This window comes from Coregonus lavaretus, assembly GCF_964263955.1.
Source record: "Coregonus lavaretus genome assembly, chromosome: 12".
In the NCBI taxonomy this organism is placed as follows: Eukaryota; Metazoa; Chordata; class Actinopteri; order Salmoniformes; family Salmonidae; genus Coregonus; species Coregonus lavaretus.
Genome location: NC_139999.1, coordinates 29,933,548 through 29,957,638, shown reverse-complemented (window position 1 = coordinate 29,957,638; position 24,091 = coordinate 29,933,548). Strand labels below are relative to the sequence as shown.

The 24,091-nt window shown below is 45.8% G+C and overlaps 1 protein-coding gene across 1 annotated transcript in view; it reads right to left on the bottom strand.

The window, feature by feature from the left end:
• The window catches only part of celsr2 (cadherin, EGF LAG seven-pass G-type receptor 2), a 73,285-nt gene that overhangs the window by 9,005 nt on the left and 40,189 nt on the right, over positions 1-24,091 (bottom strand). The window contains exons 4-24 of the mRNA XM_084173795.1: positions 22,603-22,718; positions 22,357-22,445; positions 13,858-14,015; positions 13,205-13,368; positions 12,868-12,993; positions 9,407-9,573; positions 7,892-8,071; positions 7,613-7,726; positions 7,333-7,504; positions 6,883-7,024; positions 6,140-6,260; positions 5,742-5,925; positions 5,068-5,169; positions 4,794-4,888; positions 4,330-4,539; positions 3,720-3,903; positions 3,048-3,372; positions 2,251-2,418; positions 1,967-2,090; positions 1,463-1,663; positions 942-1,116 (exon numbers count right to left, since the gene is read on the bottom strand). Coding sequence (XP_084029921.1) covers positions 942-1,116; positions 1,463-1,663; positions 1,967-2,090; positions 2,251-2,418; positions 3,048-3,372; positions 3,720-3,903; positions 4,330-4,539; positions 4,794-4,888; positions 5,068-5,169; positions 5,742-5,925; positions 6,140-6,260; positions 6,883-7,024; positions 7,333-7,504; positions 7,613-7,726; positions 7,892-8,071; positions 9,407-9,573; positions 12,868-12,993; positions 13,205-13,368; positions 13,858-14,015; positions 22,357-22,445; positions 22,603-22,718 — 3,317 coding nt within the window. The remainder of the gene's footprint in view (positions 1-941; positions 1,117-1,462; positions 1,664-1,966; positions 2,091-2,250; positions 2,419-3,047; positions 3,373-3,719; positions 3,904-4,329; positions 4,540-4,793; positions 4,889-5,067; positions 5,170-5,741; positions 5,926-6,139; positions 6,261-6,882; positions 7,025-7,332; positions 7,505-7,612; positions 7,727-7,891; positions 8,072-9,406; positions 9,574-12,867; positions 12,994-13,204; positions 13,369-13,857; positions 14,016-22,356; positions 22,446-22,602; positions 22,719-24,091) is intronic.

Here is a 24,091-nt window from a genome sequence, read left to right as displayed (position 1 = left end):
ATGAATGTTTGTGCGTGTAATGTGTGTGTGAGCAAAGTGTGTGTGTGTTGGAGTGTGAGTGTGTAGAATATGCCTAGAGTGAGTGTGTATAGACAGTGCAAAAATATAAATAAAATAGAAGAAGAGCAGATAGTTTGTGTAGCTATTTAGCAGTCTTATGGCTATTCAGGACCCTGTTGGTGTCAGACTTGATACACCGGTATCGCTTGCCGTGCGGAAGCAGAGAGAACAGTTTATGGCTTGGGTGGCTGGAGTCTAACAATTTTCTGGACCTTCCTTTCACACCGCCTGGTATAGAGGTCCTGGATAGCAGGGATCTCGGCCCCAGTGATGTACTGGGCCGTACGCACTACCCTCTGTAACGCCATGTGATCGAGGGTGGTGCTGTTGCCATACCAGGCAGTGATGCAGCCAGTCAAGATGCTCTCCATGGTGCAGCTGTAGAACCTTTTGAGGATCTGAGGGACCATGCCAAATCTTTTCAACCTCCTGAGGGGGAAGAGGCGTTGTCGCACCTTCTTCACAACTGTTTGCGTGTGTGTGGACCATTTTAAGTCCTTAGTGATTTGGACACCGAGGAACTTGAAGCTCTCGACACGCTCCGCTGCAGCCCCATCGATGTGGATAGGGACGTGCACGCCCCCGTTTCCTGTAGTCCACGATCAGTTCCTTGGTCTTACTGACGTTGAAGGAGAGGTTGTTATCCCGGCACCACACTGCCATCACTGATCTCCTCCCTGTAGGCTGTCTAATCGTCGCCAGTAATTAGGACTATGACAGTCGTGTCGTCAGCAAACTTGATAATGGTGTTGGAGTCGTGCATGGCCATGTTGCCTACCCTCACCACCTGGGGTCGGTCCATCAGTGTGTGTGTGTGTGTGTGTGTGTGTGTGTGTGTGTGTGTGTGTGTGTGTGTGTAAGGATGTGTGTATTGTTCAGACCTGTGATGAAGGCAGGGACGCCCCAGCCGACCATGTAGTAGAAGCGCATGGGTCCGTAGTTGATGTCTCGTATTTCGCTCAGCATGCGGTAGACGTGCAGGCCCTCCAGGAAGAGCCAGGAGAAGGTGCACAGGTAGAAGAAATGCAGCAGGATAGCGATGACTGTGCACACAAACTACAGACACGGGGAGAGAGAGAGGGCGAGATACAGAGAGAGGGGGGAGAGAGATACAGAGAGAGGGAGGGAGAGGGGGGGAGAGAGAGAGAGAGGGGGAGGGGGGGAGAGAGAGAGAAAGGAAATGAACTTATTATACTGTATATGACAGGGCTCAAAGTGGGCAGAATGCTTTGATTACTTTTTCCTTTGTTTTGATCAGATCCATATGTCAGACACCTATTCCAAATAGATGAGAGGGAAGGTAGGATATTGAAAGTGGTGTGCTGAACCGAGTTAGAGAGTGACAGGAGGTAAAATACAGTATTAAAGGTAGACAGAGAATAACTTTGTTCCAGTAGTTTACCTGGTTGTCTGCCAGGTTAATGCCCAGGATGAAGATGAGTTCGGAGATGAAGAGGGCGGTGGCTCCGTTGTTGATGATGCTGGTCTTGTTGCAGTGCATGGCCCGCAGGCAGAGGAGGAAGAGAGTGGTGAGGAAGAGGAAGCCCAGGGTCACGCCCACCGTGCTCCACGTCACCAGCTTCACCGGCAGGATCTCACCGTTCTGAGAAGGAAGAGAGGAAGAGGAAGAGGAAGGTGGAGGAAAAGTTTAAGAAGAGCTTTGTTTGGTCATTATAGTGAACAAGACCACTATAGGGTGTGGTCTGAGGTGCATCGATGTTTCCGAGTGAGGTTTATAAAGTGAAGTCTAGAATCGTACAGCATATATGAAAATGTATGCACTCACTAACTGTAAGTCGCTCTGGATAAGAGCGTCTGCTAAATGACTAAAATGTAAAAAATGTACAAATATAGTGTAGTTCTGTCTAGTGTTGTGTGTGTTGTGTAGTGGTGTGGCCTCGCTCACCTCTCTCCTAGAGATGTCCATGAGAACAGCAAAGCTGGTCATGTGGTAACACTGGCAGCTGATGTGAGTGTTGTTCCTGAACACCACCTCACAGCCTTTGGCTGACCAGCCTCCGTTCCCCGCTCTGACAAACAACAAAAACAACAGTCAAACAATGCAATGATGGATTATTTGGTTTCAACCTAATCCTTTATATAACTTTTTTTAAATCTTTGTTTCTACAGCTCAAAGTTCAAATAGCTAGTGTGTGTGTGTGTGTGTGTGTGTGTGTGTGTAAAACTCACAGTATGGAGTGGTTCCAGAAGACACAGATGGGTTTGGAGCGCTCCTCGGTGGTGACCATGCGGAACTGCACAGTGATTGGTTTGTCCAGGGTGTGCTGCAGCAGTTCCTCGTTGTCATGGACCGTGATGCTGACCACCGGGGTGTTGATGACTGGACGCTTGGGCACTCTGGTGGACGTCACACAAAACCATCACTAAATAATACTTCAACAGGAACCTTGCTGCTGCTCTTCCACTTTCTCTTCCTCCTCATCAATTATTTTATCCAACTCCAAATTGGCCCCTAACCCCTAGACCCTCCATACTCAACTGACAGACCACGGTATGGATCCAGACCCAGAAGGGGTCAATTACGGATCACGAGTACAGGCTACTTTATTTATTAGGAACTTGGTCGGGCTTCGACCCCTGGTATCATATAAACACACATAAGACATGGAAAAATTTGTCAATTGCAGGAAATTATCTTCAAAACTGCAACATTTTCTCTCCGCTAACAAGAGGGGTGTGAAAAGTTTGGGGTTGGCATGGGTTGCGAGGTGGTGGTTTGTTACTACGACGATAAAATATCCATCTGGTCCTTCTGGCAATTTGTGTGACCAGACCTTCTCAAACAGTACTTGTGTACCCCTGCCTTAGACCTTTGTGTAGATCTGAAAGGATCAGCAATATAGCAGAAATACCACTGGAAAAAGGAACATATTACTAGTATGTATCCAATTAAATCTATGTGAAGTATCTAGAGGTAGGAGGCTAGGGGTCATATGGAATCAGGTCCCTGTCTCCCTCGGTCTCACCTCAGACTCCTCTTATCAGGGTCGTAGCTCGCAGGCAGCAGCGAGGCCAGGCTGTGGAAGATGATCACACTAGCGATGGCCTCCTGCTCAGGGTCGTCAGGACCTCGATGTCGCCTCTTCCTGTTGGACGTGTGGTTTCTCACAGAGGATTCTGGGAAGGTGTCCAGTTGGCGGTGGCCCTTGGTCTCCATGGGCGGCTCGAAGACGGAGTCGGGGAGGGTGACGGCCGTCTCCTGATCCTGAGGCCTCAGCCCTCTCAGAGACTGGTAGCGAGGGAGCTTGGCTCCGGCAAAGTTCATCTTCTGGAGACGATCTATTGAGATGACTGTGGAGAACACCAAACACAGGTAGGGTAGGTTAGACATCAGACAAACCACTACAAAGAGATAGATGGCTAGATGTTCAGTTCTTGAATCCTACAACTCTCATAGAAGAAGAATTAACAAATATTTTCCAACTGATAAACAGTCTACATCAGGGCTCTCCAACCCTGTTCCTGGAGAGCTACCCACCTGTAAGTTTTCACTCCAACCCCAGCTGTAACTAACCTGATTCAGCTTATCAACCAGCTCTCCAGGAACAGGGTTGGAGAGCCCAGGTCTACATCATATTGTGTGTTTCTGTCCAACATATCGTTTATACCTAGTGTAAACCAAAGTAGACCACACTCACCTATGTGTGGGGTGACAATGGTGAAGGGGCTGAGGTAGGTCTTCCTCATGTTCTGTGCCAGGGTGTTGGCGTACTCCTCATACTGGTGCAGCAGGGCCGCCGTGCCCCCCTCAGTCTGCTGGATCAGCTCCCAGTGTGGCTGTGTGCCCGGGGACAGGATGGCACTGCCCACCCGCACCAGGTTCTGATATGGGGAGGAGGGCAGGGGGTCAGAGAGACAGACTGGCATAGGGTTGTGTGAGGCAAGTGTTGTGTTCTGTTCAGTTACCTACAGAGTTTATCTGAGATGCATGTTGTACTGTCATGTGCAGAGGAGGCTGGTGGGAGGAGCTATAGGAGGACGGGCTCATTGTAATGGCTGGAATGGAATTAATGGAACGGAGTCAAACATTTGGTTTCCATATGTTTGATGTGGTTGATACCGTTCCATTATACCAATCCAGCCATTACAATGAGCCTTTCCTCCTAAACTCCTCCCACCAGCCTCCTCTGGTCATGTGAATTCAACTGTGTTGCGCTGCCATGTGTTGCCTTATGCTGCACTGCAGGTAGTGTGTTACACTCTGCAGCATTGTGTTGTGCTGCGTAGTGTTGTGTGTTATTGTGTTACCTCAGTGAAGTGGACGTCCTGGGTGGCGGTCAGGCTGAAGCCCTGCTGGTTGCTCTCGTACTGCAGTAGGCTCTGGGTGAGGCGGTAGGCCACCTTCACATCACTGCCATAGTACTCCACCGTGTGCAGCGTGGCGTTGGCCAACATGGCTGCCATCTGCTGGACCCGCCCAGAGTCCAGGAGAGACACGTTACGGGCAAGCTTTTCCGACTGGACCAGGGAGAGAGAGAACAGTCTTATAGCACCATTTTATATATAGTATTTTGTCAATTGTGTATATGCAGGACTCCCTTGTAAAAGCGACCTTGGTCTCAATGGTGACTAAAATAAAGGTAAAATAAAAAGCCCTAACTAAATCAGTTCATCATTCAACTTAATAGCATATGTCATTGAAGTGAATGGATCCATATAAATGTGAGCTGATGAGGTGTAAATGAGTCTAGCTCTAGAGGAGCTGTACACACCAGGGCCTTGAGTTTGGTGAAGGTGACAGAGGTACAGTTGAAGAGGTTGGGGGGCAGCCATCCCTTGTGTTCGTCACAGTGGCGAATAGCAGTGCCTGAGAGAGAAATGGGAGAAGGGGGAAATGTGCATGAGGCAGACAAAAGGAAAGGAACATGCTGGAAGGACCCGAGGCAAGTTTAAACCAATTCCATTATATTATGGTGATTATAGTACATAGTATAGTATATTCCATTATAGTATGGTAATTAGCTAAGTCGCTGAGAGTCATCGTACCGATAGATCCCTTGGGACAGGGGACTGCTGCAGGGAGACCAAACTTAGTCCTGGGCCACCAGATCCCTGCCTCTATTGCCTGGGGACAACTGTCATAGATCACTGAGCGAGAAAGAGAGGGAGAGAGGGGGAGAGATAGGGAGAGGGAGAGAGGGGGAGAGAGATAGGGAGAGGGAGAGAGGGGGAGAGAGATAGGGAGAGGGAGAGAGGGGGAGAGAGATAGGGAGGGGGGAGAGGGGGAGAGAGATAGGGAGAGAGAGAGAGGGGGAGAGAGATGGGGAGAGGGGGAGAGAGATGGGGAGGGAGAGAGGGGGAGAGAGAGAGGGGGAGAGAGAGAGGGAGGGGGAGAGAGAGAGATAGGGAGAGGGAGAGAGGGGGAGAGAGATAGGGAGAGGGAGAGAGGGGGAGAGAGATAGGGAGAGGGAGAGAGGGGGAGAGAGATAGGAGGTAGAGCAGGAGAGCTGATAAAATTAATTGTCCAGGTGTAACTGTACACATGACATAGAATTAATGAATAATGTTTGTTGGCAAAAAACACTTTTTAAAAGGCCATCTAATCACATGAATTTACTAAATCAGTGTACTAAATGAATCAGTCTGGACTACAGATACATTTCTGAAGCATGTGACATTTGGTAATTATTTACTGTCATGTGACGTATGGTAATGCTGACCTTCGCAGCCGTTGGGCGACACCTCAGCGAAGGGGTTGTCACAGTGGTCACACTGGCGCCCGATGACCCCTGGCTTACACTGGCACTGCCCGCTCTCCCTCTCACACGCCCGTGAGAAGGAGCCCACTGGGTAACACTCACACAACAGACACGCCTCGCTGCCCTCTGGACGGTAGTGGTTATCCTGAGAGCAGGGAGAGAGGGATAGCGAGAGGGATAGCGAGAGAGATAGAGAGATAGAGGGGGAGGGAAAAGAAAAGGGAGGGAGGAAAGGGGATGAAAGAGAGAGAAGTACATTTCCCTTGTCATTGAAATACCAGCCCACAGTGCAGTTTCACCCATCGCCCCTGTCCACTTCAAACATCCTGACATTGAGACTCAGTAGTCAGCTGGCTCACCTTACAGCGGCACTCGCCGCTGGTCTTGTTGCAGTTGGCATCGAAGCCCTTATCTGTCTGACAGTTACAGGGACCACAGGTCTTATGTCCCCACCAACCCCTGGGACAAGGCAGGTCAGTCCTGAGGAGGGACAGACATGGTCAGAAACACAACCGATACACAGAGACACATTCTGATAGTGTTCTTTTTTAAATTATTATTATTTACCTCCTTTTTCTCCCCAATTTTATGATTACGATCTCGTCTCATCGCTGCAACTCCCCAACGGGCTCGGGAGAGGCAAAGGTCGAGTCATGCGTCCCCCGAAACATGACCCGCCAAGCCGCGCTTCTTAAAACCCGCTCGCTTAACCCGGAAGCCAGCTGCACCAATGTGTCAGAGGAAACACCGTTCAACTGACGACGAAGTCAGCCTGCAGGCACCCGGCCCGCCACAAGGAGTTGCTAGAGTGCGATGAGCCAAGTAAAGCCCCCCCAGACAAACCCTCCCCTAACCCAGACGACGCTGGGCCAATTGTGCGCCGCCCTATGGGACTCCCGGTCACAGCCGGTTGTGACACAGCCTGGGATCGAACTCCAGGCTGTAATGATGCTGCAACCCTGCGATGCAGTGCCTTAGACCGCTGCGCCACTCGGGAGGCCCACTGATAGTGTTCTTTATAGTGATGTGGACCAAAAACATAAGATTGAGACAAAAACATAAAACTATCTGTGTATACCGAAAATTAAGACATTTTACTAACTTCTTCTCGCAATACTGGCCAAAGTGGTTGCTGGGACAGTCACAGGTGTAGCCGCGGAAGGAGCCAGCCTTCCTGGTGCAAGCTGATTGATGCTCGCAGGGGTTTAGCGCACATACGTCTGTGCAGTTATCGCCATAGTAACCTGACAGGTAAACAACACAATAGGAATTCATAAGTTATGCCTGGGAGGGATCAGCGCAAGTCTATATGGTCATTTATAAACTGGGTGGTTTAAGCCCTGAATGCTTATTGGCTGACAGCCGTGGTATATTAGACTGTATGCCACAGGTATGACAAAACATTTATTTTTACTGCTCTAATTACGTTGGTAACCAGTTTATAATAGCAATAAGGCACCTCCTCTGGCATTATTGCTTAAATAATATGGTTGTAAAATCTAATGATGAGGATGATGAAGATAACGATGATGATAGTGGTTGGCAGACTGACCGGTGAGGCAGGTGCAGGAGTGGCTGTCCCAGTCATCGCTGCAGTAGCTGTTGGAGGGGCAGGGGTTAGAGACACAGGGGTCTGGTACGCTGCAGCCCTGCTCCATGTTCACCCTCCTGGCCTGAGACAGGCTGAGAGACACCGAGCTGGAGGTCTCCCCCATACGCAGACCCTGAGGAACACACAGTAGGGAGAACGCACTCAGACACATGGACATATAATACAGTATGTGTGTGTGTTGTCTGTGTGTGCGTGCGTGTGTGACAAGAGGTGAACTGACCTGCATACAGCCGCGGAAGCCATGCTGTATTTTCCCATCAGCCCCAGTGATGCCCCCGACACTCAGAGTCTTGACCTTCGCCCCTTTCAGCTTAGTATCCACCTCCATGCTGGCCTGGATTGGTAGATCAGATCACACACATTAGATACATTCATATACACTGGCTGTCTACATACTGGCCTAAGTAGATAACACTATATTATAACTGCCCTGTATACATGCATATTTCAATGTAATTAAAATACCAAACCTACAGTCTGTCTTCTAACAGTGTCTCACCGTATAGAGGCCATGATCAAAGGAGAGCACAGCCTTGTGGCGGGGCGCGCCCCCCGGGACATCTTTCAGCTCCAGCTGCAGATGGTGCCAGTCCCCGTCATTCACTGTCACCTCCTCTACCTGAGACAGGGTGGAGTCCTCGCCCCTCTGCAGGCCCATCACCACACTGCCACCGCGCAGCTAGGGGAGGGAGAGAGAGAGGGTCGGGAGACGATAGGATAGAGAGATATGTGGGAGAGGATGGGATAGAATGAGAGACGTGGGGCAAAGGATGGGAGAGAGAGGGGGATGGGAAGAGAGAGGGAGGGGATGGGAAGAGAGAGGGAGGGCAGGAGAGAGAGCGAAATACCTTCTTTAGTATGCATACATCACATGCTCACGGAGACAGAGCGTTTCTTCTCCTCATCCATATCAGATCATCTATGGTAATACAGTAGCTATAAAAATAGCCCTGTTTATTTTTTTTATAGCTGCTGGACTGTTATACAACTTCAAAATAGGCACCTGTCTAGACAAACAGCTGCTCTCTGAAAGGCCTGGAAATGGCAGCTCTCATATCTCGGGATGAGGCGTTTGTTAGTTGGCAGGCTTCATCTCAACATCATCAAATATTTAAAGTCATGCTGCTGCCCAGACAGCCAACAGGTGGAGCTTTACGTCAACTAACCCACGGTCACTCTGTGAGCTGTTGGAGTCATGCTGGAGTTACATGCTACAATGCACTAATCTATTCCAACACTATACTGAGGGGGGAAACACATGCATAATCTGATGCGAAATAAGCAAAAGGAATTCCTATCAAAACTATTGGCTATGTTTGGACATATCTTTGCTTCAGAAGGGATCAAATCCTGTATAATATGTATGATACTGTGCGTAATGACATATGATGTGGCCTACAGTGGCCTGTAGTAAACACCTTTGCACCTGTGAGGTGTATTTGCAGTGCTGCTCCGTATTGTTGGGTAATGCTATTGAAGGTGTGTGAATATGCCAGATTGAGTGTGGGTAAGACTGTGTAGGGTGAGGTTGTGTGGAGTGAGTGTGTTTTCTCTGTGTGGAGTGAGAGTGTGTTTTCTCTGTACCTGTAGGATGAGGTTGTGTGGAGTGAGTGTGTTTTCTCTGTGTGGAGTGAGAGTGTGTTTTCTCTGTACCTGTAGGATGAGGTTGTGTGGAGTGAGAGTGTGTTTTCTCTGTACCTGTAGGATGAGGTTGTGTGGAGTGAGAGTGTGTTTTCTTTGTACCTGTAGGATGAGGTTGTGTGGAGTGAGAGTGTGTTTTCTCTGTACCTGTAGGATGAGGTTGTGTGGAGTGAGAGTGTGTTTTCTCTGTACCTGTAGGATGAGGTTGTGTGGAGTGAGAGTGTGTTTTCTCTGTACCTGTAGGATGAGGTTGTGTGGTGTGAGAGTGTGTTTTCTCTGTACCTGTAGGATGAGGTTGTGTGGAGTGAGAGTGTGTTTTCTCTGTACCTGTAGGATGAGGATGAGGTGGAGTGAGAGTGTGTTTTCTCTGTACCTGTAGGGTGAGGTTGTGGTGCTGTCCGGCGGTGAGGTGCAGCAGGGTGGCACTAGGCTGGCGCGTGCGGAACATGAGCTCCACGTGCCACGGCACAGTGACCACTGCCACCAGGTTAGTCCACTGCAATAGGCTGTTACCCAGGAAACGCTGCGGGTTGGCCATCACTGCAACACACACAACCAGAGAGAGGGGGATGAGGGAGGCAGATAGAAAGAGAGGGAGAGAGGAAAGTAAGGAGAGAGCGGGAAGTGTGAGAAAGAGAGAGATATAAATTGAGAGAGAGAGAGAGAGAGAGAGAGAGAGAGAGAGAGAGAGAGAGAGAGAGAGAGAGAGAGAGAGAGAGAGAGAGAGAGAGAGAGAGAGAGAGAGAGAGAGAGAGAGAGAGAGAGAGAGAGAGAGAGAGAGAGAGAGAGAGAACGAGGAAATGGCTGCTAACAAACAGTAGGTGACATGTGACAGTGAGTCATTAACACTCTCACAGTAATATGTTCTGTGATCAAGTCTGAACAACCCAGCTCCAATTACTGGTCAGGGGACTATAGACAATCTATGACGACTACAGGAAAAAATAAGTGGCAGACAAAGACAGCAGGACTATACGTTACATCTAACCTTACGGAAAAACTCTTTAAGACGTCAATGGAATGAAAGCCTTGGCACTCGCTATGTGGGTATAAAATAGTATGTGTGGCAATTTGAAACTAGATACCCCCTGAATAAATACTGTTCATAGACAGAGCCAAATACCAGAGAGGCTTCAACATGCCCCCTACCCCTATTCACTAGTACTAGGCTAGACAACGCTCAGGGGTGTGGTGTGTATTCACATGTATGTGTCTGTGTATTCGACATGCAGTCTGTGCATTCTGAAGACAGGCATTCTGGCAGAGAGGCACTAGTGACACTTTTAGCTGGGTGTTAGACATGTTTTTTCTCTCTCTCATTACACTGTGGCAGAGATGCATAATGCATAATTAATGACACAAATCAAGCCTGTCATTGGAACTAGAGAGAGAGTGAGGGAGAAAGAGAGAGGGAGAGAAAAAGAGAAACAGAGGACCCAGGGGATAGTGGCTGTGGTGCAGTCTGGCACTGGTCTAACGCTACAAAAAAATTGTCAACTGAATCTCATGAAGAGGTTGATACACTGAGTGTACAAAACATTAAGCACACCTTCCTAATATTGAGTTGCACACCCCCCTTTTGCCCTCAGAACAGCCTCAATTCGTCGGGGCATGGACTCTACAAGGTGTCGAAAGCGTTCCACAGGGATGCTGGCCCATGTTGAGTGCAATGCTTTCCACAGTTGTGTCAGCGTTTCAGTTCTTGACACAAACCGGTGCGCCTGGCACCTACTACCATACCCCTTTTAAAGGCACTTAAATATTTTGTCTTGCCCATTCACCCTCTGAATGGCACACATACACAATCCATGTCTCAATTATCTCAAGGTTGAAAAAAACAAATGTAACCTGTCTCCTCCCCTTCATCTACACTGATTGAAGTGGCGGCAGGTAGCTTAGTGGTTAAGAGCGGTGTGCCAGTAACCGAAAGGTCGCTGGTTCTAATCCCCGAGCCGACTAGGTGAAAAATCGGTCAATGTGCCCTTGAGCAAGGCACTTAACCCTAATTGCTCCTGTAAGTCGCTCTGGATAAGAGCGTCTGCTAAATGATAAAAAAAATAAAAAAAATAATAATTGCATCAATAAGGGATCATAGCTTTTACCTGGATTCACCTGGTCAGTCTGTCATGGAAAGAGCAGGTGTTCATAATGTTTTGTACACTTAGTTTCTATTTGCAGTGTGTTTGGTCTGAACAGGGTCCATATAAAAAGGTAGGCATACTCATGGGATTGACAATGAAAGTTTTTTATCCCCCATACCCTTGTCCATCCAGAGTCAGTAGTGAACAAGTGAGATGCTGGGGATTTTCTCCATGGTTACTAGCTGTTATACCCTCTCTAACCCCTGATGTCCGATCCTATGACATACTGTAAGTTTAACAGCAATATTTTTATAGTGACCTTTGTTGAATAGTTAATGGTCTTGGTAGAACATGAACATTCATGCCACCGACACCCACTATCTAGATTAAAGATCAGTAGCACAGTATTAGACTACACTATGTTTTCCTCTTTCCCTTCCGCTCTCCCTCTCTTCTTGAGATGAAGGAGTCACATGGGTTCATCTGCCTCAGAGAGGGAGATTAACCCTTCTCCCATCCCCCGTTCATCATCCATCCTCAGTCTCCCCTTAACTGTGAGAAAGAAGTGGTCCTTTATCACTGGATTTCACTCTAAACTACAACAGGGATGCTTTTGTGTAATTTACCATTTATTGAGTAGTATCCCCTTTTCTCTTCTCCCTCCCATGGGGCCTTTTCCCCCTCTCTCCCTCCCGTCTCCCTCCCATCTCCATCTCTCTCTCTTCAAGCCATCCCAGCATGTAAATCAGCAAGTCAAACAACTGCAGAGCACAGAAGAGCTGAGAAGAGAAATGGACACTAGTAATGCTCTAACACACACATGCCTCTCTCAAACTGAAAAACTAAATACTTTACCGTAAACATGTCCAAGGTGTTATTCCAGAGAACATGTTTAAAAATATAGCTCTATTAAATGTGACATGATCCCTCATGACAGATTCATAAACGCCTATGGCATATCACATCGCATATGTCATATTGTATACACATATGGGACCCTCACAAACCCTTGTGTAATGTCTGGCATAAAACAGCAATACTCAGTATTAGTATTTATTAGGATCCCCAATTAGCTGCTGCCGAGGCAGCGGCTACTCCTCCTGGGTCCAAACAGGAAACACAACAAATAAAATACAGTGCACAACAGGTAACGTTATGCTTATGAAACCATCATGTCAGCAAATAAATGATGACTGGCTTTATCTGTGCCAGGAAAGAGTGCTAAAATGATGAGGACATATTTCAACACTCTGCTGATTGAAGAGCCTACTTCAGCTTTTTAAAGCCCTGCCAATTCCCTCTAAGCATCACCCTGAGCAATCTCCTCTGCATGGTGTCTATGCAAATGTTTCCCCACTACATTTACACTGTACACTCAAAAAGGCATGTTTCAAAATGATAAGAAAATACAATATAGCAGAAGCTCTTTTAACACTGCAGCACTAAGAAGCAAATTAAATGGCCAGTGTCACTGTAACCACTTGGTTGTTGAGTTATAGTACAGTCCATCAACTACAAAGACCCTAGTTAAGTGTAGGTCAGGAGAGCTGGGGGATGTCTGTCTGTCTGATGGGTCACTTAGTAGTCTACTCTTAATGCACGCCTGTAAAGTCCTTGTACCTCTTTACTAAAAGGGCCTATAATGGTAGGTCATGGGACAACAAAACCTGGTTAGCTTCGATCTCATGTTTTAACCATTTGAGGAAGCTTTCCAACCTCCTGCAATGCCGTTACTTCACTGAACTTCACTTACCCTTCTCGCAGTTCCGGCCTCCAAATCCTAGGGGGCAGTCACAGCTGAAGGAGCCCCACAGGTTGACGCAGGTCCCTCCGTTCAGACATGGGTTGTTGATGCAGAAGTGCCTTTTAGCAGAGCATCCTGGGAAGTTAAAGACATCTGAGGAACAGTTCAAGCCAACCTCATTATGCTAAGAGGTAATAAATTATTCATACATCAGGTAAAACTTAAGGTACATTTACTTCCCCAACATATCTCATACTGGGCTCAACTAAGACAGTAGGGTAGGGAGGATGGCTATAAAACGGTCGCAGAATAGTTCAGTCAAATGGCAATGTGTAAGGTTACTAACCTGGTAGCGTGCCGTTGTTAGCGATGAAGCTAGCCATGTCGATGTGGCGGTTGTCGATCTTCAGGTCCTTCATGCAGCCCACAAACTGGCGGTTCTGGATGGGGAAGTCCTCAGGCAGTTTGGGCACGCCCCCCAGGAGGAGAGGACCAGTCAGATCCAGAGATCTACAGCAGAAAGACAGGACAGTCAGGCACATTTAGAATCTGTCACTGAGCTCTGCTTCTATACCACAACACATTATAAACACTGAGCTCTGCTTCTATACCACAACACAACCCACTGGAATGGCGTTTATGAAATATTTATCAGTGTCACATTTTGCAGCTTGTTTTTTTCCCAGGGAGGAAAACAGATACACCCCACTGAACTAAAATATGTTTACGATGGTTTACAAGCTGGACGTGACAGACTTTAGTTTAAAAAAGTATAATCTGTACCATAATGAGAGCCCTGTTTTGCTCAGGAAAGCCAATTGGGATTTCGACAATAGTACAATAGATCAAGAGGGTAAGTTCAGCTTGTGACAAAATGCTAAAACTGAATTAATGGCTTCAAAAGGCTAATTATGCATTTACTCAACTCTACTATAATTGCAATTGTTGGCCAATAACAGTGCACAATGAAATACCAGTAAGCCCCTCCCATTCCCTTACTTTTTGGATCCTGATTGGCTGCCCTGGGCAGAGCAGGTGTAGTTCCCAATTACATGACCAAATCGCAGTGCCACTGAGGTGTCACAGTTGTCCACGGTTACTACGACGACCTTCTGGTCAGAGGGACCCTGGGGCATGCCGGCCTGGTTTAGGATTGGCTGTGAGGAGAGAAGAGGAGTTGTTGAGTTTGGCTCCAGTGTTATGGACAGAACACCTACAACAGATGGGGGGGGGGGGGGGGGATGGGGGATGGGGGGGGGGGGGGGGGGGGGAAATCACCTGACAGACTACTGTAAATAGCAGCACATGGGTGATAGGACTTTCTAAACAGAACAGCATTTATAAGTTATGCTATTCCTTCCTAAATAGGCGATACTGTTTGGGAAGAAGGTGGACATATATACAGTATGTAGTGTTTGGTTATGGATGGCTAGATAGATTGAGAGGCTATAATGAGCCTTCTGGGACTGTTCAGAGGATTCTTTGAAAATAAAATCACAGGTACATCTCAAGGACTGCTTGATGCAAAAAATATGCTGAGACTCAAGGTTTCTTCTTCGAGTTACAAAAGACAACATTCAAGAAAAGAAATGGAAGTAAATGTGTGGAAGTTTATTTTTGTCTCCGAATATCCATTTTATTGTTTGTGTGTGTCACTGTCAAGCATTTTTGGTTGCTCAGCACATAAATAGATTGCTTGTCTGTGTGTGGGTAGCTTATTACACATGAAGTTGTGCCACACATCTCAGTATATAAGTGTGATCATAACCAAATCTGTCTAACAAGGTGTCAAAAACCTGGTAATCACACTTCTATTTCGAATGCAAAATACTAAGCGTAAAAACTAGCATAAAAAATAAAAACCGCTCACCATCTACTTAGTCATTGAAACATTCACCCTAGAGATAAGGATCTTAAATCAAGTGCTTCAATTAACAACAAAAGACTTGAAACAATTTCACACATCCCAACAATTTAAGAAGCTTTAACAATCCTAATAAAAAGTTTGAGTCAATTCTGAAGAAATATTCAGCCATTAGCTTTCATGTTCAGCCCTACAGTATTCTTGAACATCACCCCAATTTATCTCAATGTTTTCAGTGCTTCAATAACTTAAAGCCAAACAGGCATGATTCAAGTCAAAGGCTGACACATAACCAAAAGCACAAGGGGCACAGACGCACACACACACGGCAGAAAAGCCCTGCTCAACAGGACAGTGATGGTCTTCTTCAGCATAAAGGATCTCTTTCATTGTGTGAGGAATCAATGGAGGGAGAAACAAGAGGAGGAGGGGAGAATAACGATCCCGTCAATAAAGGTTACAACCTCTTTTCAAACACAAGCGTTTCCCCAGAGGTCACACAGAGCTCATATTGACCGTCAGCCCGGTTAGAGCTTGTGTCAGCAGTGGCTAGGCTAGCAGCACTGTAATGAGAGGGGTAACCACCACTGACCACCCTCCCACTGTTAACTGACCAGGCCTGGGCACTGAACTATGGACAGAGCAAATAGGAATAGTCTCCATGTGCAGTGTGGTCTAGTGCTGAGTGATTAAATGAAATGTCGGTTCTTTTTTGTTTTTTAAACAACTAATTGACCAACATCGGTTCAATTATTTGAATTCCATTACATTTTTTCTGTGAGCTCAAAGCACAGTTTCTTTAGAGAGAAATCAGATCAAGCCTGAACTGTGTGATGTAGTAGGGAGTTGTAGTTTCCAACAGGCCAATATTCTACATAGTTTAGTGCAGAAAACCGCCTACTAGTCCGCTCTATGTGGAGCAGACACAGAGGGAGAGAAGAGATGGAAGAACGTGCGATTGAGATGGTATGCCTTATTTACTATGAAGAACTACTAAAATAGTGATTTTGTCAGACAGCATAGGCAGCAGCTCTATAGAGATGAGATGATAACTTGGAATGAAATAGCCTAATAAGTCATCAACTGAAATATTTTATTTAAGTAAAGTAATGTGAATAAATGATAATCAATGATAAGCAGTAATGGACAGTCACTACCATCATGGGACTTTTAATTGTTTTATTCTGTGTTGTTACAGCATCCAACCCACATTTTAATGTTAATTTATTTTATCGAAACCTAAATCAAACCGACCTCAAATATCAAATAAAATTTTATTTGCCACATGCACCGAATACAACAGGTGTAGACATTACAGTGAAATGCTTACTTACAAGCCCTTAACCAACAATGCCGTTTTTTAAATAAATAAAAAATAAAAAAAATTAAGCAAATAACTAAAGAGCAGCAGTAAAATAAAATAACAGTAGGGAGGCTATATACAGGGGGGTACCGGTACAGAGTCAATGTGCTGGGGCACCGGCTAGTCAAGGTAATTGAGGTAATATGTACATGTAGGTAGAGTTATTAAAGTGACTATGCATAGATAATAAACAGAGTAGCAGCAGCGTAAAAGAGGTGTGGGGGGAGCAGTGCAAATAGTCCGGGTAGCCATGATTAGCTGTTCAGGAGACTTATGGCTTGGGGGTAGAAGCTGTTAAGAAGCCTTTTGGACCTAGACTTGGCGCTCCGGTACCGCTTGCCGTGCGGTAGCAGAGAGAACAGTCTATGACTAGGGTGGCTGGAGTCTGACAATTTTTAGGGCCTTCCTCTGACACTGCCTGGTATAGAGGTTCTGGATGGCAGGAAGCTTGGCCCCAGTGATGTACTGGGCCGTACGTACTACCCTCTGTAGCACTATCCTCTGTAGCACTAATCGCACAGCACTAGCGTGGGATACAAGGAGGATATGATGATGCTCTGTCCTGGGTGGCCTGATTGTTGAGAGCTGAGGAATGCATGTGATTGTGATATTTAAAAAAAAATATTCTTAACAAAAAGTTAATTAGCTAATTTTATTCATAGCATAAGATAACAATTAACATAAGTTACACTTATGATTTGTCTACATATCCCTGCAGAGCCATAATAACTGTCTGAGCCCTTTAATCAAATGGGGCTAAGAATACAGACCAGACAAATGGAGTATAGGTGGACCTTACACACACAGACACTGCTGGCATAACGCATCTAGCCAGCTGTAATATTGTAGGTCATAACAGAGTCCCATCCCATTTCTCGAGAGCACTGCAGACACAGAACATCTCCCTCACATGGTTCTCATTCCAACCCTGTATCCTATCCAGTGAGTAGATTAGATTATATCTGTGCGTGCAGCGTGCTATTAATACAGCTGTCCCATTGAGGGGCTGTCTGTGAGGAGCTGAATACTGGAGGAGCTCATTGTGGGTCTTGTGATCACGGTCGTCTGCCTCTGAGAGGATGGAGACTTAATTACATTGTTCCACTGCACTGATCAAATATTAGCCATCCTCTTTAAACACCTCATATGTCTCCCATTAGGCATTAGAGGTTGACCTTATTATCATATCTAATAACTGGCAAATAGGATTATTTGCTTTGCTGATTTGAGTCTGAAATACGTGCAGATTATTATTCACAACAAACCGGCTACTAGAAAGGTAGAAAGAACCTCTAAACCTTCCATTCACAAATTGTTGACCAAAAGGTCTTCATCCTTTAGTTGACCCATTGTGAGGCAGTGGGAAACTAATTTGTTGGGACAAACAAACCTGGAGTGTGAGATGGTCTGTTAGAATGGTCACAAACCAAATCACCCGACACGCTCTTTTCCACGGTTCCCCTCAGTTGAGAAAGGTCCGGAACAGACTGGTCCAGATTTGCTGGTTCGTTCACTGACCTACGCATTGGGCCATCGCTCCCATCAGTCATGGCTGTTGACTCTGCTATAATGACTCTCTGCTAATGTCTGTCAGCTGCTCTGTCTGCTACACAAAGCCCCGGCCTGTCAGAGCTGATTGGAGAGCATATTTACTCAGGACTACATTAAACACTGTTCCCCTCATTACAAGCGGGGTGACATGGGAATATGAGTTCATTGTTATCCACAATGACAGGGATGGACAGGAGGAGCATGGGAGCAAACAATAGTAATATTAGGTCTGACTGGAAACACCATAGCAACCAGAGAGGTTAGCCCTGAAGCGCAGTTCCCCGCTCAAAGCCCAAGTCAATACTTCTCTCGCCTTTCTTTTCCCTCCTTTCGCTCCTCTCCCGCCCTGTTTTTCTCTCCTTGCTGGTGAACAGAGAGTGGGGCACCTTCCCCGGGGCCGCATCATTCACTGCCCATGGTCCCATTGGAGGCCGAGCCCAGCACAAAGGCAGCGGTCATTGCCATTCTCCACACTCCCCCTCTCCCCTGAAAAGGCACATTTCAATCTAAAATGCCCCCACCTCATCCCACTCACCCCGCGCAGACAGGGACAGGCCCGGCCGGCATTAGATACCTCAGAGGGGAGGAGCCATCACTCTACCTCTATGACTCACTGGTTCTGGAACAATGAGCCCAATGCTGCTTCAGCGGCTGCGGATTTTGATTGGGGGGGATTAGTTCAACCAAAACTCTGGGCAGTTTTCTAGGAATATGTCCCTTCCATTGGTCTGTGCCTCTGCTTAACATTATGGTTGTTCCATTATTGAGTTCATGTTTGTATTGTGCTAAAGATAAGTAGGAAACTAGCTGGTAAAATGTGATAGAAAAGAAAACAGCTCATCAAAGGCATTACAGTGTGAGCAGTGGGCACTCAAGAGGAAGCACTTCTGTAGGTCACTGGAGACTGTCATTGTCTGTTTAATCCAAAAACTACTAGGTCACAATAAAACAAGCGATGGAGACTTTCATTGGACTTGTTGGATTGTAACAAAGTGATTAATGAAATAATAATGTCCCCGCTTTGAGGGGAACCAAATACTTTTCCTCCAATGGCACACGAGATGTTGTGTTCCCTCACATTCTGCTGGCTGAATCTGACATGGCCCTGTTATTATAGACCATGAATAGAATATCCACACTAGGAGAGGGTTGCCTGGCAACAGCTTTATGATGCAAAGTGACTTCCTGAATAGACCAAAATGTAACATCCTGTGTGTTGGTCTGGGGGGGACGGCTGAAAAGGATGGGGATAAGGGAGGAGGGGTAGTGGGTTATAGTTCCATACATTCTTCACTGATTGATATGGAAATAAAAAAGTTGTGAAGCCGTCGTCAGGGAAAAATATCTCGTTTGTATGGTGAGTTCTATTTTCTCAAATATATACTCTGAGCATAGCTGTGAAAACATTCCTCCCACCCTTTTCTAGTGTCTCTCCCGCTCTTTATCCGTCTGTCTCATCCCCCTCTCCCTCTGTTTCTCTCTCTCTCTCATTCCTCCTGTGTGTCTGGCACTCTGCCCATTCCACTGTCCCATCAACGGTTCTCTGGAATGACACAGCAGCAGTTCTGACAGGAAGCAGCAAAGTGAAAACGTCCACAGAGGACTGTGGGTATTCTTCTCCCAGTGTGGTCCAGCTATAATCATTACCCTCATCACTCTATAGACAGTCACTGTCAGACACTTGATGAAGTACAGCTGGTCTAGTAAAAATGGATAAGTCATCAGGACACGAAGTACAGTGTATAAATCTATATCAATATCTACCAACACTACATAACATCCATAAATATTTTTTTTTTTTGTACCTTTATTTAACTAGGCAAGTCAGTTAAGAACAAAATCTTATTTAGGGCGGCAGGTAGCTTAGTGGTTAAGAGCGTTGTGCCAGTAACCGAAAGGTCGCTGGTTCTAATCCCCGAGCCGACTAGGTGAAAAATCTGTCGATGTGCCCTTGAGCAAAGCACTTAACCCTAATTGCTCCTGTAAGTCGCTCTGGATAATAGCGTCTGCTAAATGACTAAAATGTAAATGTAGAATTTACAATGACGGCCTACACCGGCCAAACCCGGACGACACTGGGCCAATTGTGCGCCACCCTATGGGACTCCCAATCACGGCCGGTTGTGATACAGCCTGGAATCGAACCAGGGGGTCTGTAGTGACGCCTCAAGCACTAAGATGCAGTGCCTTAGACCGCTGCGCCACTCGGGAGCCCAATTACCGGTATGCAAGTCAATTGCAGGCCAAACATGTTACGAAAATATGTCTTGTATTTTGACGTCTCATAATTCAAGTCTGTGGTAAAAGACAAACATAATTCAGTTTAGGCATGTACTGTACTGATGTTGGAAATTAACTGCTCTTAGTACTCCTGCTCAGTGCTTCAGAGTGAGGTCTGATAAAGCCAAGTCTCTAGTGGGCCTTTTTTATTGTATTTTTTTATTTCACCTTTATTTAACCAGGTAAGCCAGTTGAGAACAAGTTCTCATTTACAACTGCGACCTGGCCAAGATAAAGCAAAGCAGTGCGATAAAAACAACAACACAGAGTTACATATGGGGTAAACAAAACATAAAGTCAAAAATACAACAGAAAATATACATACAGTGTGTGTAGGAATGTGTAGTAAATTATGGAGGTAAGGCAATAAATAGGCCATAGTGCAAAATAGTTACAATTTCGTATTAACACTGGAATGATAGATGTGCAAAAGATGATGTGCAAATAGAGATACTGGGGTGCAAATTAGCAAAATAAATAACAATATGGGGATGAGGTAATAATATAATATAATATGCCATTTAGCAGACGCTTTTATCCAAAGCGACTTACAGTCATGCGTGCATACATTTTTTTGTGTATGTAGTTGGGTGGGCTAATTACAGATGGGCTGTGTACAGGTGCAGTGATCGGTAAGCTGCTCTGACAACTGACGCCTAAAGTTAGTGAGGGAGATAAGAGTCTCCAGCTTCAGAGATTTTTGCAGTTCGTTCCAGTCATTGGCAGCAGAGAACTGGAAGGAATGGCGGCCAAAGGAGGTGTTGGCTTTGGGGATGACCAGTGACATATACCTGCTGGAGCTACGGGTGGGTGTTGCTATGGTGACCAGTGAGCTAAGATAAGATGGGGATTTGCCTAGCAGTGATTTATAGATGACCTGGAGCCAGTGGGTTTGGCGACGAATATGTAGTGAGGGCCAGCCAACAAGACCGTACAGGTCACAATGGTGGGTAGTATATGGGGCTTTGGTGACAAAACGGATGGCACTGTGATAGACTACATCCAATTTGCTGAGTAGAGTGTTGGAAGCTATTTTGTAAATTACATCGCCGAAGTCAAGGATCGGTAGGATAGTCCGTTTTACGAGGGCATGTTTGGCAGCATGAGTGAAGGAGGCTTTGTTGCGAAATAGGAAGCCGATTCTAGATATAACTTTTGATTGGAGATGCTTAATGTGAGTCTGGAAGGAGAGTTTACAGTCTAACCAGACACCTAGATATTTGTAGTTGTCCACATACTCTAGGTCAGACCCGCCGAGAGTAGTGATTCTAGTCGGGTGGGCGGGTGCAAGCAGCGTTCGGTTGAAGAGCATGCATTTAGTTTTACTAGTGTTTAAGAGCAGTTGGAGGCTACGGAAGGAGTGTTGTATGGCGTTGAAGCTTGTTTGGAGGTTTGTTAACACAGTGTCCAATGAAGGGCCAGATGTATACAAAATGGTTTCGTCCGCATAGGAGGTGGATCCGAGCGTCACCAGCAGCAAGAGCGACATCATTGATATACACAGCGAATAGAGTCGGCCCGAGAATTGAACCCTGTGGCACCCCCATAGAGACTGCCAGAGGTCCAGACAACAGACCCTCCGATTTGACAAATTGAACTCTATCTGAGAAGTAGTTGGTGAACCAGGCCAGGCAGTCATTTGAGAAACCAAGGCTATTTAGTCTGACAATAAGAATGCTGTGGTTGACAGAGTCGAAAGCCTTGGCCAGGTCGATGAAGACGACTGCGCAGTATTTCTTTAATGTGGCATGCTTATTTAAGATTGAGTGGAAAGCACTTTTAAAGAACAACCAGGCATCCTCTACTGACGGATTGAGGTCAATATCCATCCAGGATACCCGGGCCAGGTCAATTAGAAAGGCCTGCTCGCTAAAGTGTTTTAGGGAGCGTTTGACAGTGATGAGGGGACCCATTACGGACACAGGCAATAAGGCAGTGATCGCTGAGATCCTGGTTGAAGACTGCGGAGGTGTATTTAGAGGGTAAATTTGTCAGTATGATATCTATGAGGGTGCCCATGTTTACAGATTTTGGGTTGTACCTGGTAGGTTCGTTGATAATTTGTGTGAGATTGAGGGCATCTAGTTTAGATTGTAGGTTGGCCGGGGTGTTAAGCATATCCCAGTTTTAGGTCACCAAGCAGTACGAACTCTGAGGATAGATGGGGGGCAATCAGTTCACATATGGTGTCCAGGGCACAGCTCGGGGCTGAGGGGGTCTGTAGTAAGCGGCAACAGTGAGAGACTTATTGCTGGAAAGGTGGATTTTTAGAAGTAGAAGCTCAAACTGTTTGGGCACAGACCTGGATAGTATAATAGTAGCCTAGTCTGACCAAAGTTATATCCCAACCCAGACCCAGCAAATCTGTGTTTTGTCTAGTGTTGAACCAGTCTACACTTTATAGGACCACAAGGCCTAGCCCAGGTTTCCCCCGACGTACCTTGTTGTAGTAGTGAACTTGGACCACATGCCACTGGCCATCACTGACACCTCCAAGGATGTAGGGCGACACAGTCGTCTTGGTCTCACCTAAAAAAAGGAAACAGTAAGCAAAGGTTATTCACACATCATTGGATCAGGGCTACAGTGTCAACACTTGTCACGATCACATTTGAATATTTTAATGACAACCAAATCTAGATTTGGGGTTAATTGGCTGACGTGCACTAACAGAAGCCCCTCCTACCTGCAGAGAAGGTGAGCTGGATCTGCTCACTGATGATTTCCACAGCGATGAAGTCATGCTTCTCGTTGAAGCGGCCATTGTAGAGTAGTAAACCATTTGGCTCCTTTGTGGCAAATCTGGAAGATAGAAAAAAACAGGGTCTATAGTTTCTTAACAGCCAAAGACAATAAGAAAGAGTAAACAACATAATGTTCACTGAGGAGAGGTCTTTGTGGGGGGGAAGACTACTTGAAGATGCATTCCTGGCAGTATAATTCTGTAACTATAACTAATCATTGCTGCAATAAATTCATTTTCAACTTCCACATTGAACATTCAGTGCTCAAAAACATGTCTAAATGGTTCTGTATCAATAGTATGTGTAGCCTTCTCATACCCATGTCTAGAACCCCATCCAGTGCCCTTGCCACAAGAAAGACAGACAGACAATATACTGACTGACATGCCCTATTACAGCAGAGGACACAGATTATGAATGCACCAGAAAACAACGGTTTTCCTTTCCTATTAGGTTACTATGAGGGCATATTGATGCACTGTCCCTAGTGATTCACCATTGAGGAGCAAAGGGTGAAATGTAACAATGCTGCAATTTTCCACAGATCACTGAGCACCCAACAGGGTTAACCACCATGAGCACCATTCTCTGACAGAGACGGAGAAAAGCACTACAAAACAATATAATATCTGCAGTGAAGGCATGGAGCATGATACAGTCCATAAACTCAGACTGCATGCCATGGATAGTGACTACACCACAGAAATAGAATGAATAGAACGGGCATCCCCATTCAAGTAAATTATGTCATAATGGGTGAACTGGCAGCCATTTTGAGTGTACCCATAGGAAGTAGGAAGTAAAAGCAGGAAGTGTACCCATCAATCTGTGTTTTGATTTGTTGAATCAACTCAACTGATGTTACAAAAAATACATTCCATTGCATTACCATGGAAATGATTGCATCACAATACCAGGCAGCCATTGTGAGTGTATCCATGAGTTTACCAGTCAAATTGCCACGGTTAGAGGTTCCAAGCCCGTTCTATTCATTCTATTTCTATGGACTACACACAGAGTGAGATGAAAAGACGTTCTGATAAGATGTGACAAACTGGGCCAATTTCAAAACTCCAGCTTGAAAAATACATGTGCAACCTTAACTGTATGATATGGAAATAATAGACTAAGCTCAGAACGATAATGATGGTTGGTAGCAATGAGGAGATGCAATATTTTAACAGAGGAGATACTAGGCAGAAATTAGGTAGTTACTATACAATCACAGAAAATAGGTATGCATTTGTTTTCTCAAAGAGGAACATCAAAAACAGGCTGCAAGTAAATAACTATTTCTGAAGAGATGACAAAAAAAACTAGTCTATAGTGCTGGAGGTCATTGTGTTGTTGTCTTTTATTGTCACGTTAATGGACAGTTAGACACATTTAAACAAGCCAGTGCACCTCTGGCTCCCATCCAGAGCCCACGCC